Here is a 15508-nt window from a genome sequence, read left to right as displayed (position 1 = left end):
GTCCCTGGGGGTGAGGGGTAGGGGATGGAGCTGGATGAAGCTCCCACTGTTGTACTGACTTTGGGGGGAGGTGCTGCTCATGGAGGTGACAGCTCCTTCCGTGAGTAGTGGTTTGAATGTTGGTGGGACATTCCATGGTTTCACTCCTTCCAAGGTTGCGGGTCCCAGTGGTGTGATGCAGCAAGGCACACCCAGGGCCCCACCGTCCCAGGCTGCGGGTCCCAGTGTTGGGGTGCGAGCCACACCCATGGGGAGGAGGGGAAGGAGAGCTCGACCACGCTCTCCTGAGGTGCAGGATTTAACAGATGTGGTTCAGATGATGTAATTGAGTGCGGAGAGCATTGACCTTACCCGATCACTCCTGGACGCCATCAGTGGAGTGGGTGAAGAGGTGTCGGGAGAAGTAAGAACACTCTCACGAGAAATGGGAACGCTGTCTGGGAACATGAGGGAGCGAATATCTGTCAGCTGAAACCATGTTGGTGCACATGAATGAGGGAATGTCGCAGGTAGCTGATGCGCTGTCATTGAACATGAGTGAGGGAATGTTGCCGGTAGTTGACACACTGTTGCTCAACATGAGGGAGGGCAAGTTACAGGTAGCGGGTGAGTGATGAGGTAGTGGGACTGTTGGGAGAAGTAACAGCAATGACACGAGAAATGGGAACGATATCCGGAACCATCAGTGAGAGAATAGTGGCCATGAGGGAGGGAATGTCAGAGATCATGCAAGCCACGTCACTGACCATGAGTGGGGAAATGTTGCAGGTAGTTCACAGTTTTGCTCAACATGAGGAAGGGAATATTGCAGGTCGTTGAGACACTTTCAGGGCGCATGAGGGACGGCATGTTGGAGTTAGCTGCTGCAATAAGAGAACACGCCCAGTCCCAGCGTCTTTGTAATACAGAAACGGCGCTGATTTCTTACCTCCATATTCTTCCCATTGGTTCCAGGCCTGCGTTTCCGCAAAGTTGTAAGTGAGATCTGTGAGTTGGTCAACGCAGCCTTCTGACACAGTTTGCATCACTCGGGTAGAGGTACGAACGCCTGAGGTGGGTAAGGCCTCCTGCCCAGCACCCTATGGGCTCTGATGTTCCTGATGCGATGACGTCGAATCAATTGTCTCCTATGTAGAACCATGATGCAGAAGGCTCACACAAGGTATTGCATTGTCAGTATTGCCCCCATACTTAAATTTAGCTTTTTGAGAGAAGCCAAAAACAGCAGGAAAGCAGGCAGCACAGGTTTGCAGTTGTATCTCTCCAGGTCTGTATGGATGGACTACACCCAAAGATCTTGTGACTTTTCCTTTCTTTCTCCCCGCGCCCCCCCCCCCCCCGAGTCTTGTGACTTCTCTTTCTCCCTCCCCCTCTCCGGGCTCCAAGCCTTCCAATCAGCATCTCTCTCTCTCTCTCTTGCTCTCTGCCTCCGCCCCTCTCATGGCTTATTTTGTAGCTGAATCCCGAGTCGGTGTGTCCGGGCGTGAGGCCGATTTTGCCTGCCAAACCTATGACCCTCCAGCCCTGCTTCAAGACGTTCGCTGGTGGCATGTGAGTGAGTAAAAAAACTGAGAAAACTTATGAAATCCAACAAATTTTCACTTCTATGTTGACAGATTAAAAAAAAATTAAACTCTATTATCGACTTAAAAACAATGGCGTCTTTCAGCGCAGATTTGTGAATGTACTAACGGATCATTACAACATTACTATTTTTAGGTTGCTGCATTAGTTGAAGTCATGTAGCATATGATATAACTATTGTAAAATATATAATCTCCACAAAGCGGTTAATTTAACAGCTTAATATACAATGGATGTCAATAGAAAGTAGCTTGGGAATTTTAGTTCATTTACAAATCATCTTCGTTTATCAAACAGACCTCTTAAATGGAATGTTTACTGCATATACACTTTTTTAAATAATTGGGGTTCACATGAATATGTTGTTGAAATTTGTTACGGTTTTCAAAGTCCACAGTGCAGACTATGCTACTCCTCCTATTACATTTGTTCCCCAGTGTATGATAAAGTGACTTGGCATCTTTTAACTTTAATTTGCAACATAGGCAATAAATGGAATTGGGGGAGGGGGGAGTGCACAAGATACAAGAACTGCAGTGTTATATCTTCAGTACAACTCACAAACACACACAAACTGTAAGATGGCAGAACACTCTGGAACCCAAGTCAGGTGACCTGTTCCCTCTTTATTTGTACACAGCATTAGCTGCCGTGCCACAGTAGTCCACAGGTGGACCTATATATATTACATGCAGGAATTCATTAGCAGAGCTAGCAATGAGAAGCAACTTGCTGGACAGAACTTGGGCTTTTTCAGTTCTACTCAGGTAAGTGAGGACTTTGCTACTGACATGCAGGCCTATTCCAAGAACTTTTTCTCATTGATGTTGTAAAATGAACTTTGTAGGTTTGCAAATTACTGGACTAGTAATCCAAAGAATTGGACTAATAATCCAGAGAATGTGAGTCCAAATCCCAGTTGAGAATTTGAATTTGATGTAAAAAGAAATCTGGAAATAAAAAGCTGGTATCACTAAAAGTGACCACGAAAATGTTGTATTGTCGTAAAAACCCAACTGGTTCAGTGATGTCATTTAGGGATGGAAACCTGCCACCACCTTACCCAGTCTGGTCTGTACGTGACCCTATTCCCACACTAACTCTTAACTGCTCTCTGAAGCAAGCCACTGAGTTGTACAAGGCAATTAGAGATGGGCAATAAATGATGGCCTTGCTAGCGGCACCCATATCGAGAGAATTATTTTTAAAATTGCCTGGTGTGGATTTCTGAAATTGTTGTCTTGTTTCACCAGACTATAGTGGCAGCAGTTTTCAGTAAACTAAAACTAATAAAGTTGGTTTGAAAGTGAGCTTTAATAGCAGATATAGACAGCAATGTAAAATTCCCAGAGAGAACTGGGTTGGACTGGCTGTTTTTTAAATAAAGGTAAACCTATTGGTTGCACTAAAAACGCTCCATTATTTTCAGCCAGAAAATACTCTCTATTTTGTAGCCCCAAACCCCAGGACACTCAGTTAAATCTCTAATTACTTAGAGGGTCATCTTCATCATAGGCAGTCCCTCTGAGTTGAGGATGACTTGCTTGCACTCTAAAAGTAAGTTCTCAGGTGACTGAGGAGTTCAATGCGGGTCCTACAACCTTTTCACAGGTGGGGCAGATAAACTTGGAGGGTTTGACATGCGTGGCATATCATTCCTTAAGCAGCATGGGATGTTTTTCTATATTCAATGTGCTATGTATTGCTGGTTGTTGTTGCTAATGTGATGTCACATTTTAAATAAGGTGTAGATTTAGTACAAAAACAGATCTCATTGTGTTATCTAATCGATTTTCATGTGTGTTTGTAGTAACACCAAAACCCAGTATTTTGTCTGTAAGCACTCTAGTAATGACTCCACGAGGCAAGGTATTGTACTTGAACTGTGGTGACCTCAGTCCATTTATTGCAGCTCCTGAGTGAGGGTACAGTATGGTGAGCTCCCTTTTAATACCTGGTTACCTGTCGTGTACAGGTGACCCCTCGGTCTCCACCAGTTGCACCCTCTGGTGGTACAAGCATAGTGTATACAGTGTGAAGATACATTCAGTCGTCTTATGTAACTGTACATTGAGTGTACAGGGAGTATACATATATTATACATACACAACGCCCTATATGTATTCTATTTACATATATAATGGTTAGCCTGTACAACTTAAAATTTCACATAGGTGGATCTACCTATGCTTGTGCTGCATCACATAGGGACATACATTCTGGCAGCCATTTTTTTTAGAAGGCATTTGTTTGAGGTATTTTTATCTTCCAATGCTGTTTTACAGAAATACTCACAACATGTTCACACTTTTCTGTAAATATTTGAGTTGGGATACTTGCATTTCACACTTAGCAAAATTTGGCTGTGATGAGTAACAACAGTAGTGCAAAATACAATGATGTGGAGCTATTTGTGGTTAAAATGTAAAATAAAAATGGAATTGTGTTGATATACCATTTAAGAAGCTACAGCTATTATATGTAACTTTCATCTGGGGAAAGGTGGAAGTCTATTGAGGAATAACAGACTTTAGGTGAAATAAAGATTTGTCACCATATTCTTAGTTGCTACTTGGACCTGTTGAAACTGGTTACTCAAATTATCAGGCTGTCGTCAGGTCTTGTGCAATAAAGGATAACTGAAAGGTAGATGTGAGCTGTAAATGTGGGCATATGCCACAGAGTTACGCATGTAACTTGTTGCTATAGCTTTTACCATTACCCACAGGAATAAGTTCGATCATAACATACTTCCCTTGGTGCTGGATGAAACTCACATTATTCATAAACAAATATTGTATTTATTTAGTCCTATATTTTGTGTTTCAAAGCACTTCACTGTGAATAACCTTTTGGGGTCCGTACCTGTTATGTCAGAAAACAAAGCAGTTGTTTTGTGCACTGCACAATCCCCATAAACAGTAGTGAGATAAATGACTGGTTAACTGTGTTTTGCATAAACATAACATGAGAACATAAGAATTAGGGGCAGGAATAGACCATTTGGCTCCTCGAACCTGCTCTGCCATTCAATGAAATCATGGTTGATCTTCTATCTCAACTCCACTTTCCTGCACTATCCCCATATCCCTTGATTCCCATAAGAACATAAAAATTATGTTTTGGTGTTATTTGAAGAAGGAATGTTGGTTGGAATACAAGGAGAGCTTCCTGCTCACTTTTGAATAGTGCAATTGATTTTTTAACTTGAGCAGACAGGCCTCAGTTTAATTTGAAATATAATACAGGCTGTAATCCCTTAATACTGCATTGCAGTATCAGGCTAGATTATGTGTTGAAGTTCTGGAGTGGGTCTTCTGACTTGGAGGCGAGAGTGCGACAACTGAGTCATGCTGCATACTTTTACAGGTTCCCAGCACATATTAAGTAGAAAATTCTGAGGGTCTTCAGGATAGAATCATTGGGCCCAAGTTTCGGGCCGCTGCCTAGAACGGCGCAGTCCCGACCTGGACGCCCTTTTTTCGCGCCACAAAGTGCCCCTAAAAAAAACTTAGATTCTCCGGCACCCTGCTGGTCCTCTGGAGCCGGGCACGGCGCAGCATGAGCTGTAGGGGGCGGAGCCAGGGTCCCTGCGCTGAAAACAGTGCCGGGACCTCTGCACATGCGCGCTACAGTGGGCGCGCATGTGCAGTAGCTCCAGGCGCCCAAAACTGTGTGGGAGGGGCCCCGAAGCGTGCAGCTCCTAGCTCTGGCCGAATGGTCTCACTGGGGCTGCGTGAATAAGTCTGCCTCCCACGTCCAGCTCCTGCTTCCTCCCGACCCGACTCGACTCCCGCTCCTCCCCGGACCGGACCCGACACCCCGGACTGGACCCGACCCGCGCTCCCCCCCCCCCCCACCCAACCTGACCTCCCTCCTCCCCCCCCCCCCCCGACCGACCTCCTTCCGACCCGACCCCCCCCCCCCCGCACCCGGACCCGACCCAACCTGACCTCCCCGCCCCCGACACGAACCGACCCGACCCGACCTCCCTCTGCCCCCCCCCCCCCCCGAACCGACCCGACCTGCGCTCCCTCCGCCCCCCCGACCCGACTCGCACTCACCCGACCCGACCCGACCCACGCTCCGGACCCCGGACCCGACCCGACCCAACGCCACCTACCTGTAAATCTGGTGCTGGGGACGGGCCCTGCCTGAAGTCTTGGGCCCGGCCCATTCAGCCTCCCTCCCCCTTCTTTCCTTTTTCCCCCCCCTCTCTTCTCTTTCCCCCCCCTTCTCTTTCCCCTTCTCCTCTCCCCCCCTTCTCTTTCCCCTTCTCTTCTCCCCCCCCTTCCCTTTTCCATTCTCCTCCCCCCCTTTCCCCTTCTTCTCCTCCTCCCCCCTTCCCTCCCTTCCCTCCCTTCCCCTTCTCCTCCTCCCCCCTTCCCTCCCTCTACCCTCCTCCTCCCCCTCCCCTCGCTGTCAGAAACACAGGCACTGACGCAGAGTGAGAGACACACACAGACAGACAGAGAGATAGAGACACTGACAGAGACACACTGGGGGGCATCCCAGCACGCTGTTGGAGGGCTCCCAGTGCTGCAGTCGGTAAGTAGAAAATGTTTTATTTATTGATTTAAAAAAAAAATAATTATTTCTTAATTTGGTTGATTTATTGATGTTTTTATCATTTATTATTGATGATGGCTCTTTATTTGTAAAACTGAAATGTTTAATGTTTGTAAACTTCCCTTTAAACCCTCCCCCCGCCCCATTCCCTATGCCTGATTTATAACCTACGCCTGATTTTCTAAAGTGTAGACAAGGTTTTTTCGAACGTACAAAAATCTTCACTTACTCCATTCTAAGTTAGTTTGGAGTAAGTTTTCACTGCCGAAACTTTGAAAACAGGCGTAAGTGGCCAGACACGCCCCCTTTTGAAAAAAAATTCTGTTCCAAAGTGAAACTGTTCTAACTGACTAGAACTGGAGCAAACTAAATGCCGAGAATTTGAATTTCTAAGATACTCCGTTCTACACCAGTTGCTCCAAAAAACCAGGAGCAACTGAGGCCGAAACTTGGGCCCATTGTATGTATCATTTAGTCTTTTGTCTGATTCAAGTTGCTTGCTCTGTATGCAAGAATAGTGCTATATTCATCCTTATCTTGCTGACCAGCTCATTTATGCCACTGCTGCAGTGGTGACCTTTGTAAGAGTCAGTTAAGAGACAATAAAATCCTTGCAGAATCAATGATTTTTATAAATTTTATTTAACTTCAAATAGCTAAGCCAATTTGAACATTAGTGGTTGAATATGGACAGTTTACTTTGTATCCCGTTTCATTTACAGTACTTTTTTTAGGAATTGCTGCATTAAATTGCCAGTTGCATTATAGCTCTCTCGATCATGAACTATAGGTCTCTGTTGCTGGGCAGCTTTCTTGAGCACCTGAAACATCCATGATGTAATTATAATCCCTGTTGCCATTACAGTAACTAACAAAACAACTGAATGACTGGGGAAAACTCTTTAATAGCAGTTCAAAGAAAAATGGGCCTGTTTTCACCTCCATGTGAAACTAAACTAATTTTATTTAAACTTTATAAAACTTCTTTGACTCTAAACAAAATTGCAATTTTAGAGAGGTCCTGTTTAATTGAAGGAAATGTAATGGGAAATTCTAGGATGTAGGCCATGTTCTCTGGCTACTGTGACTATTTATAGCAGAGAGCAGTCCATTAACTGTAGCAGGAGCCAAGCTCATTGTGTTTTTTTTTGCAAGTCACAAACAAGTTAGTTTGTATACTTGCAGTTTTGACTTTAGCGGCAGTAAATACATAGCCAGCATTCCACTGGAAGATACTCAGTTCACTAAGGCACGGAATAGCAAAACAGCACCATGCGATACTGCGTTGCTTATCTCGTGATTGAAAACCTAGGCAGATTTTTGTTCTTTTTTGACTTGATATAATCTAACTTTTTTTTAATCATTCATAAATCCACAGCTAATTTTTTTTTCAGTGTTCTAAAATACATTCCTTTCTCACATACCATGTGGGGTTTATTGACTGCAGTAAAGAACTACATTTCCATAAATAGCTTCCAGAAATAGGCTTTTGGTTTTGGTGACCGATTCAGATAGTTAAGGGGTAGGCGCTGGTGAAACAGTAGCTAAAAGGACCATGTGATAAATTTCTACTTACTCTTGAGTTTGATGATACAGAAGTTGAACATTTGCTGCTAAGATTTTTGGAAAACCACTCAACTGCACGGAGAGGGTTCAAGAGGGATGTTAGCAAGCAGCCCACGGGCAGGGTGCAAGATGTTAGCAAGAAGCCCACGGACAGGGTGTAAGATGTTAGCAAGCAGCCCACAGGTAGGGTATAAGATGTTAGCAAGCAGCCCACAGGTAGGGTATAAGATGTTAGCAAGCAGCCCACGGGCAGGATGCAAGAGGGATGTTAGCAAGCAGCCCACGGGCAGGGTGCAAGATGTTAGCAAGCAGCCTGCGGGCAGGGTGCAAGAGGGATGTTAGCAAGCTGCCCATGGGCAGGGTGCAAGATGTTAGCAAGCAGCCCACGGGCAGGGTGCAAGATGTTAGCAAGCAGCCTGCGGGCAGGGTATAAGAGGGATGTTAGCAAGCTGCCCATGGGCAGGGTGCAAGAGGGATGTTAGCAAGCTGCCCATGGGCAGGGTGCAAGATGTTAGCAAGCAGCCCACGGGCAGGGCGCAAGAGGGATGTTAGCAAGCAGCCCAAGGACAGGGTACAAGATGTTAGCAAGCAGCCCATGGGCAGGGTGCAAAAGGGATGTTAGCAAGCAGCCCACGGGCAGGGTACAAGATGTTAGCAAGCAGCCCACGGGCAGGGTGCAAGATGTTAGCAAGCAGCCCATGGACAGGGTGCAAGAGGGATGTTAGCAAGCAGCCCATGGGCCAGGTGCAAGAGGGATGTTAGCAAGCAGCCCACAGGCAGGGTACAAGATGTTAGCAAGCAGCCCACTGGCAGGGTACAAGATGTTAGCAAGCAGCCCTCTGGCAGGGTGCAAGAGGGATGTTAGCAAACAGCCCAATGGGCAGGCTGCAAGAGGGATGTTGGCAAGCAGCCCTCTGGCAGGGTGCAACTGCTTGACAAATATTAACAATGTCAAGCCTATCTGTGACTGTCTTGAACTTTTCCTTCCCACCTAGCCTCCTGGAAAATGTATGAAACATTACTTTGACTCCAGTCCTCATTTAGTATTTGTGAGCTTCATGCTGATTTTATTTTCATTAGTCTAACTCTTGTTTTTGTGATCCATATAATGGTAAGTGATCACAATGGTACAGAGATTGTAGTCGGAGGCATCCTGTGGGCAGATGCCTCTGGCTTGAAAAAATTCTACGAACTTGCCTGGTGGAGATTCGGCTACTTGTGTAGTCCTGGGCCTCTACGCGTGTAGGCCTGCGTAGAGTCCCACATATCCCGGAACGCAAGGCGTTTCGTAAGCGGCCCTGGGATCATGAGGGCCGGCCCAACCAATCAAAGTAGCAGTATTCCCATTCATATTTGTGATGAGTTCCATATGTACAGAATCACCATAAGTATGAATGGGAATACTACCCAAAATACACCAACATTTAAAATTATTGTTTTATATCACGTATTTAAAATTAAGCAAAATAGAATTTAATTAATTATTTAAAGCAAAAATTAAAATTTTGAAAAATAAATTTACACATTTTAAAGGGTCTAAAAATAAACTTGCCTTATTTCACAGGCTTTTAAATGTTTAAATTATTGAAAAAAATGTGTTTTTCTGTCATTTAAAAGTTTTACGCTGATAAGACCTGCTTTTATCATGCATAATAATTTCACGGGCATTGGCTGGGCAAATAGCCCAACTCTCTGCCAGCGAATGCCCATTTACTTCAGATTCGTACAATCTGTCAAGAGGATTCTTAACAGATCGCAAGGTCTGGGTTTCAGGGCATGTGCAGTGCATGCCTAAACCCGGAACTTGCATGATCCCTACTGGCACGTGTGCACCTCGTATGTGCCCGTAGTGGTTGCAAATTCAGCCCCAATACAATTACAGATGAAGAGGGAAAATTCAGCCCATCTTAGATCCACCCTCCAGAAAAATTGTCTCATTCTCCATTGTATTATCCACATGTTTCTTCTTCAATCTTTTTTTTTTGCCTCCACTACTCTAACTAAAAGTCTTTCATATGTTGATCACTCTGCTTAAAGACACATTTTCAGATTCAGTACTAAATTTTATCTTTCATCCATATGATTATCCGTGATGGAAAATTGAAACGGATTGCAAAGGGTTAAAGACATGTTTTTCACATACCATTACTTACAAGTACTGTAGTTGTGTTTTTAGACATCAGCAATAATGATTGGGTAATTTGTGTATGCATATATAAAATGCCTTTGTATCACACAGCTGGAGAGGAAGCTATACAGGCTGCAAAGTATTGAAATATATAAATATTATAGAATCCAAGTATTTATATTAAGAAATTACCTAATCACACTGGACTGTTCTAAAAGCAAATTCTTCAGGACGATTTAAAATTGTAGGCTTATTCCAATGTGTAGAGTGTGGGATAAGTTTCTGCTTTGGGCGCAATCGGGAAATTGGGCACAAATTGTGCTTGCAGTTGCACTGGTTAGATTACAGTTCAAGTTTCCGCTACAATGCATTTGAATAATCAAAAATTTATAATCTTCCATGAATCAGCGCAATCGGTCAGCGTGATAGAATGTAGTTGATTTTTCTTTGCATTAAAAAATATTCATTGATCTATTTAATCTGGTGCAATTTTATCTACAATGGAAAATGGGTTTATTACAAAAAATTTTTACTAAATATTTAGTCCTCTACTGATTTTCAATCACCGAAAATGACACGCAAAAACTATACTGAATTATTTACTAATTTAATTGGTGTACAATACATTCAGATTCTTAGTAAATTAAATATTTTTAAATTGTAAAATCCTTTAAAACATGCCTACTAATATCTGTGCGACTAAGAAAACAAGCTCAAATAGAACACCCTTTCTGAACAGGTGCAGTTGGCGGAAAATCGGCATCCTCATTATTTCAATTTGGGGGCGTAGCCAGTTTTGTGGGCAGGGCCAGTTTTACATAGGATTACATGGAATATACAACACAGAAACAGGCCTTTGGCCCAACCAGTCCATGCCGGCGATTATGCTCCACTTAAGCCTACTCCTGTCTTTCCTCATCTAAATCTATCAGCATAATCCTCTATTCCCTTCTCCTTCATATGCTTGTCTACCCGCCCCTTAAATGCATCAACACTATTCGTTTCAACCATTCCCTGCGGTAGCGAGTTCCACATTTTCCACTCTGGGTAAAGAATTTTCTTCTGAATTCCCATCCAATCTTGTATTAATGGCCTCTAGTTATGCTCTATCCATACTATCAAAAATTTTCATTTTCAAGACCTCTATTAGGTCACCCCTCAGCCATTTTTCAAGAGAAAGGAGACCCAGCCTGTTCATCCTCTCCTGATATGTATACTCTCGCATTTTTGGTTTCTTTCTTGTAAATTTTTGCACCCTTTCCAGTGCCTCTATATCTTTTTTATAATATGACAACCAGAACTGTACATGTACTCTAAAGTGAGGTCTAACCAAGGTTCGATTCAGGTTTAGCATAACTTCCCTACTTTTCAATTCTATCTCTCTCGAAATAAACCTTAGTTCATGGTTTGCTTTTTCTAATGGCCTTGCTAATCTGTGCTGCAACTTTTAGTGATTTGTGTATTTGTACTCTGAGATCCCTTTGTTCCTCTACCCCGCCTAGACTCATACCCTCCAAGTAATGTGAGCTTCCTATTCATCCTACTAAAATGTAATCCCTCACATTTATCTGCGTTGAACTTCATTTGCCAATTCTATACCTATTCTGCAAGTTTATTAATGTCCTCCAGTAATTTGTTGCAGTTCTCCTCAGTATTGACTCGCCCCCAATTTTTGGGCGAAATGATTTTTAAACTAGCCTTAACGATCCTGGAAACTCTATTTACGCTTCTCGTAACTTGTGTTTAAAATTCCTCGATCTTTTACGGGTTTGGACGATTTCACCCAGATTGTGCTGATGAAACTAATGGAAACTACCCATGTGATTTTAAAAGGTTAAGCCATGAAAGTCAAATTCCTGCTGATGCCAGATTGTGTTTAATTATGTCGTACCTCACCGATAAATGAAGTGAGATTTTGATAAAAGTTATATATAAAAGTTACGAATAGACAGTTTCAAAGCTGCAACCATAGGAACATCTAAGTGCTGGTAATGGCCATTAAGGATTTCATTAAACTGTTTTTATGAGGAGGAAAAGGAAACACTTGGTAAATGCCTTTGTATGAGTCTGAATGCATTTGCAACTTTGTGAATTCGGCCAGAACCATTCCGATGTTACGGTAATGTCCATACAAGCCATTTATGCATAAAATTAATTCCTGGCTGGTACATATGGTACCTGCAGCCAAATCTTCAACAGCAGACCTAAATGCTAGCAACACCAGCTGTTTGTTTTTGCCATGGCACTATCCAAAGTTTGGGAGCATAACTTCACGCTGAGAGGTGGTTTGGTCCGACTGATGTTCTTGGTTGTTTGCTAGGTTGTCTCTGACAATATCCTTGATATTTCCCCCAGTATTAAATAAATGGAGTATAAGAATTAAAATGTGATATTTATAACCATTTGAGTGACAATGTTGGCTGAAATTTTGCTGATCTGTATTATATATGTATCAACACAATATTCTGATTAATAGCAAGCTTCAATATGATGTCCTGGAGATGACCAGTGCTTTCGAACCATACCTAGTGAGGGGTCAACCCCTTCAGGAGTGAAGAAAATTAGGTTGAAAATAAGTTATTAATTCTACTCGAGTAATATTGTAGGTTCCATGTCACAGATTCCAACATTCTTTTTTGTTGTGCTATGCAGTGGGAGTAGCATGCTAACAATAAAACTGCACCTCCCCCTCATCACATTATAAAGTACAATGGATGTGTCTGTGAATTTAAGGTTGGTAATGCAATCTTGGGGTTTAGTTGTTGAATACCTTGATTTGCATTACAGCTGTGTAATTCACTAATTGATACCCGTCATCTATGAAATGAAAATTAAATTTGAAGATCACACCCACTCAGCTGATGGGATTAGTGACAATGTGCAGAAGAAAGAACAATGTTTTTTTTATTAAAGTAGAAGTACTAGTGTGATTGGAAAAGAACATTCTTCTTGATATTGCATCTTCAGGAACCAGTTCAGTGAACCAGGGAAAGGGCATTCCCTTTTAATATATCTTGGTGTCAGGATGGTGCCTACCTGATTGTACCTTCTGTCATAGAAAGCCACTTTCATTGGGCTGCTGCACAATTTGAATTTCTATCATCCGTTCTGTTGCTGTTTTTTTTAAGAATACCGTTGCTAATTTAAAGGTCGATATTTTCCCAGGTGTCAGTGGGCGGGATTGGTGGTGGGTCAGGTGGGAAAATGGTATTTTTGACAGTGGGTCGGGCAGTGGCGGGCGACCCAATTAAACTCATTAGCATCTATTTGACAGATGATCAACAGGTTTTTTTAAATTACCTTTTGACTTTAACTTCATGGCCACAGGAACCACACTGTTCGGGGTTCTGCGGCTGTCAACCTGAGGCGGGAATTCAGTGGCCATTGCTACAGCTGATTACTTGACAGCTTCAAATGTACAGTAAAATCTCCCACCTGACAGATCATCACTTACCTCAGCCACCAACTGTTTCTCAGTCCATTTTGAGCACAGATTCTACAGGCTTTCCACTTTCCATCCAATTTTGCCTTATTGGAAGAACTCTCCCACCATTGACAGAATGCTTCTGTCATCTCTACGTCATCTGCCATCTATTAAAACAACACGAGTGCCCTTTATACTGTCTCACCTTGGTCCTTAGAATCTGACCACGATTGGCCCCAACACCAGCAGCTCCAGGCACACCAGCAGCACCAACAACAACACCGCAATCTTCTCCGCAATCACCTGATGTTGCACAGGACAGAGCGTATCAGCATCCGATCACATTGCTGCCCGGAGGCCAGGGGTGGCCTCACCATGGCCAGATTTACTTCACGACACTGCACACCCTGGCTGCCAGGTTGGCACCACCCCACACCAATGCCATAAAGCATCCCTACAATGCCTTAGCCATTCCTTTCACACTCATCACCGTTGCGGTGGTGGTGGTGGGGGGGGCGGAGGTTACCGTTATGTCTCACCATTCACTGCAACTCATTAAGCCACTTCCAAAGGTGCACACAAATCTGTCCAAGAATGAAAAGTTTTGAAAATAAAGGTTTCTATGTTTGACAGCACATTAACAGAAAATTTACATGAATAATGGATAAAACACCCAGTGCCTACCCTTGTGTGTTAGTTGGTATGATTGCACTAGGATGAGGGCAAGTGTGAGGGGTGACTAGTGAGATGGGGATGTGATAATGTAGCTAGAGAGGGAGGAATGGATGCAGGTGCAAGGTAAGTTGGTGTGAGTAAAGATTTGTAGGAGTAGGGTAGGGAAGGCAAGGCAGAGTGATATGGATATGTTGAGAGGCACAGCAGGATGAAGGTGAATGTGTCTTTGTACTAACATTTCATGATCTAATGAGATCATTGAAATGTTTGTGCCACTGCAGCCAGGTCCTCCTGACAACATCCCTGCCTATGGCCTCCTCTGCATATGGAGGGAGTCAAGAGAAAACCTGGGTGCAGTTCTGCACCTCTCTGCAATAATTGTCAGTGTTTGCAGCACTTCAATGCTGTAGAACACTGACAGCACAAATGTCAAGGAAAAGTTGGCTATAGTCCCTTTAAGGAAACTGGTTGATGACGTGTCATCAGAGACGCTTCCTCGAATTGGACCGGGAAACGTGCTGGGCAGGCTTAACGAGCCCTATCAACAGAAATTCATTTTCCAGAGCGGGATGGAGCTCGCAGCGGGTCTCGCAGCTATCTTTTCTTTCTTGTATTAAGAGCTTGAAGACCACACTGAAGATTAACTGGATTTTATCAGGAGTCTCATTTTTCCCGGACATTATTTTTGTAATTTCTAAATGCGTTTACCTTTTTTATATACACAGGGCTCTATAGAATGAACCTACTACTATGGCAAGCAACACTCTTGAAGGCTTCCATGAAGTGAACTTAGCTTCGCCTTCCTCTCCAGATTACACTGAACTATCCCAACTAGACACTACAGAAACTGCTACCTCAGGACATGCTTATCACCCTCTATCGTTGGTGAGCTCAACCCCAGTTAAACCCAGTACGTTGATTGCTGTAGACCTTCCTACACAGCCAATTTATCCATCCTCTAAACATCTCAGCAGTGGAGAGTCGAGAAATGTCAGGTATGTTTAGCTTCCAGGTTGGATTGCTTGCTTTTGCTACGCTGCTGAACTGCTTTCAACCGGTGATACTCTTAACTTGCATGTTGAGAAAGCATACATTTAGGATGACTAATTGTTTCTTCTTTAGAATTTAAAGATAGTTATTTGCATTTCTAGAACATAACCTTAATGTTTCCCACTCCAGATTGCTATCCATTAACCACTGCTGAAAATCACTTCTATGCACAGCGGGTAAGGACCAGTTCAGATTTGGTTGTGATGCCCCCTATTGTAAAAAAAAATAACCTGTTGGTACTAAGGCCTAGAAATTGACCTCCTTTCTGCGTCCCGTTATCGCTTCCGGAGAGCGATGATGGGGCGCTAACGACTTATCGGCTGCGTGGTGAAAGAAACGATTCCCGCTAAATTCCCCATGAGATTTGCGGCAGCGGTAGCCCCTAGTGCCATGATCTCCTGCGCCTGGAGGTCGTGAGGTCATCGTACTACACATTGCCCCGGTAGTGCCCCAACCCGAACTTCGGTTCCCCCCATACAGCATCACGGGTGACGATACTGACAGCTGCAAGA

The 15508-nt window shown here is 43.5% G+C and overlaps 1 protein-coding gene across 3 annotated transcripts in view; it reads left to right on the top strand.

Annotated features, from left to right (window-relative positions):
- Positions 1-15508, top strand: part of rab3ip (RAB3A interacting protein (rabin3)) — a 75810-nt gene that overhangs the window by 20405 nt on the left and 39897 nt on the right. For 2 of the 3 annotated variants that reach the window (XM_070900215.1, XM_070900217.1), the window contains exon 2: positions 14672-14941. In XM_070900215.1, the coding sequence (XP_070756316.1) occupies positions 14697-14941 (245 nt within the window). In that variant the 5' untranslated portion in view covers positions 14672-14696. Of the gene's footprint in view, positions 1-2267; positions 2352-14671; positions 14942-15508 lie in introns of those variants that run through there. The other variant, XM_070900216.1, reaches the window with a different exon arrangement.

The sequence above is a fragment of the Pristiophorus japonicus genome, chromosome 15 (assembly GCF_044704955.1).
Source record: "Pristiophorus japonicus isolate sPriJap1 chromosome 15, sPriJap1.hap1, whole genome shotgun sequence".
Taxonomy (NCBI): Eukaryota; Metazoa; Chordata; class Chondrichthyes; family Pristiophoridae; genus Pristiophorus; species Pristiophorus japonicus.
Note: the sequence above shows the minus strand (reverse complement) of the source record. Positions and strands in the feature narration are given on the sequence as shown.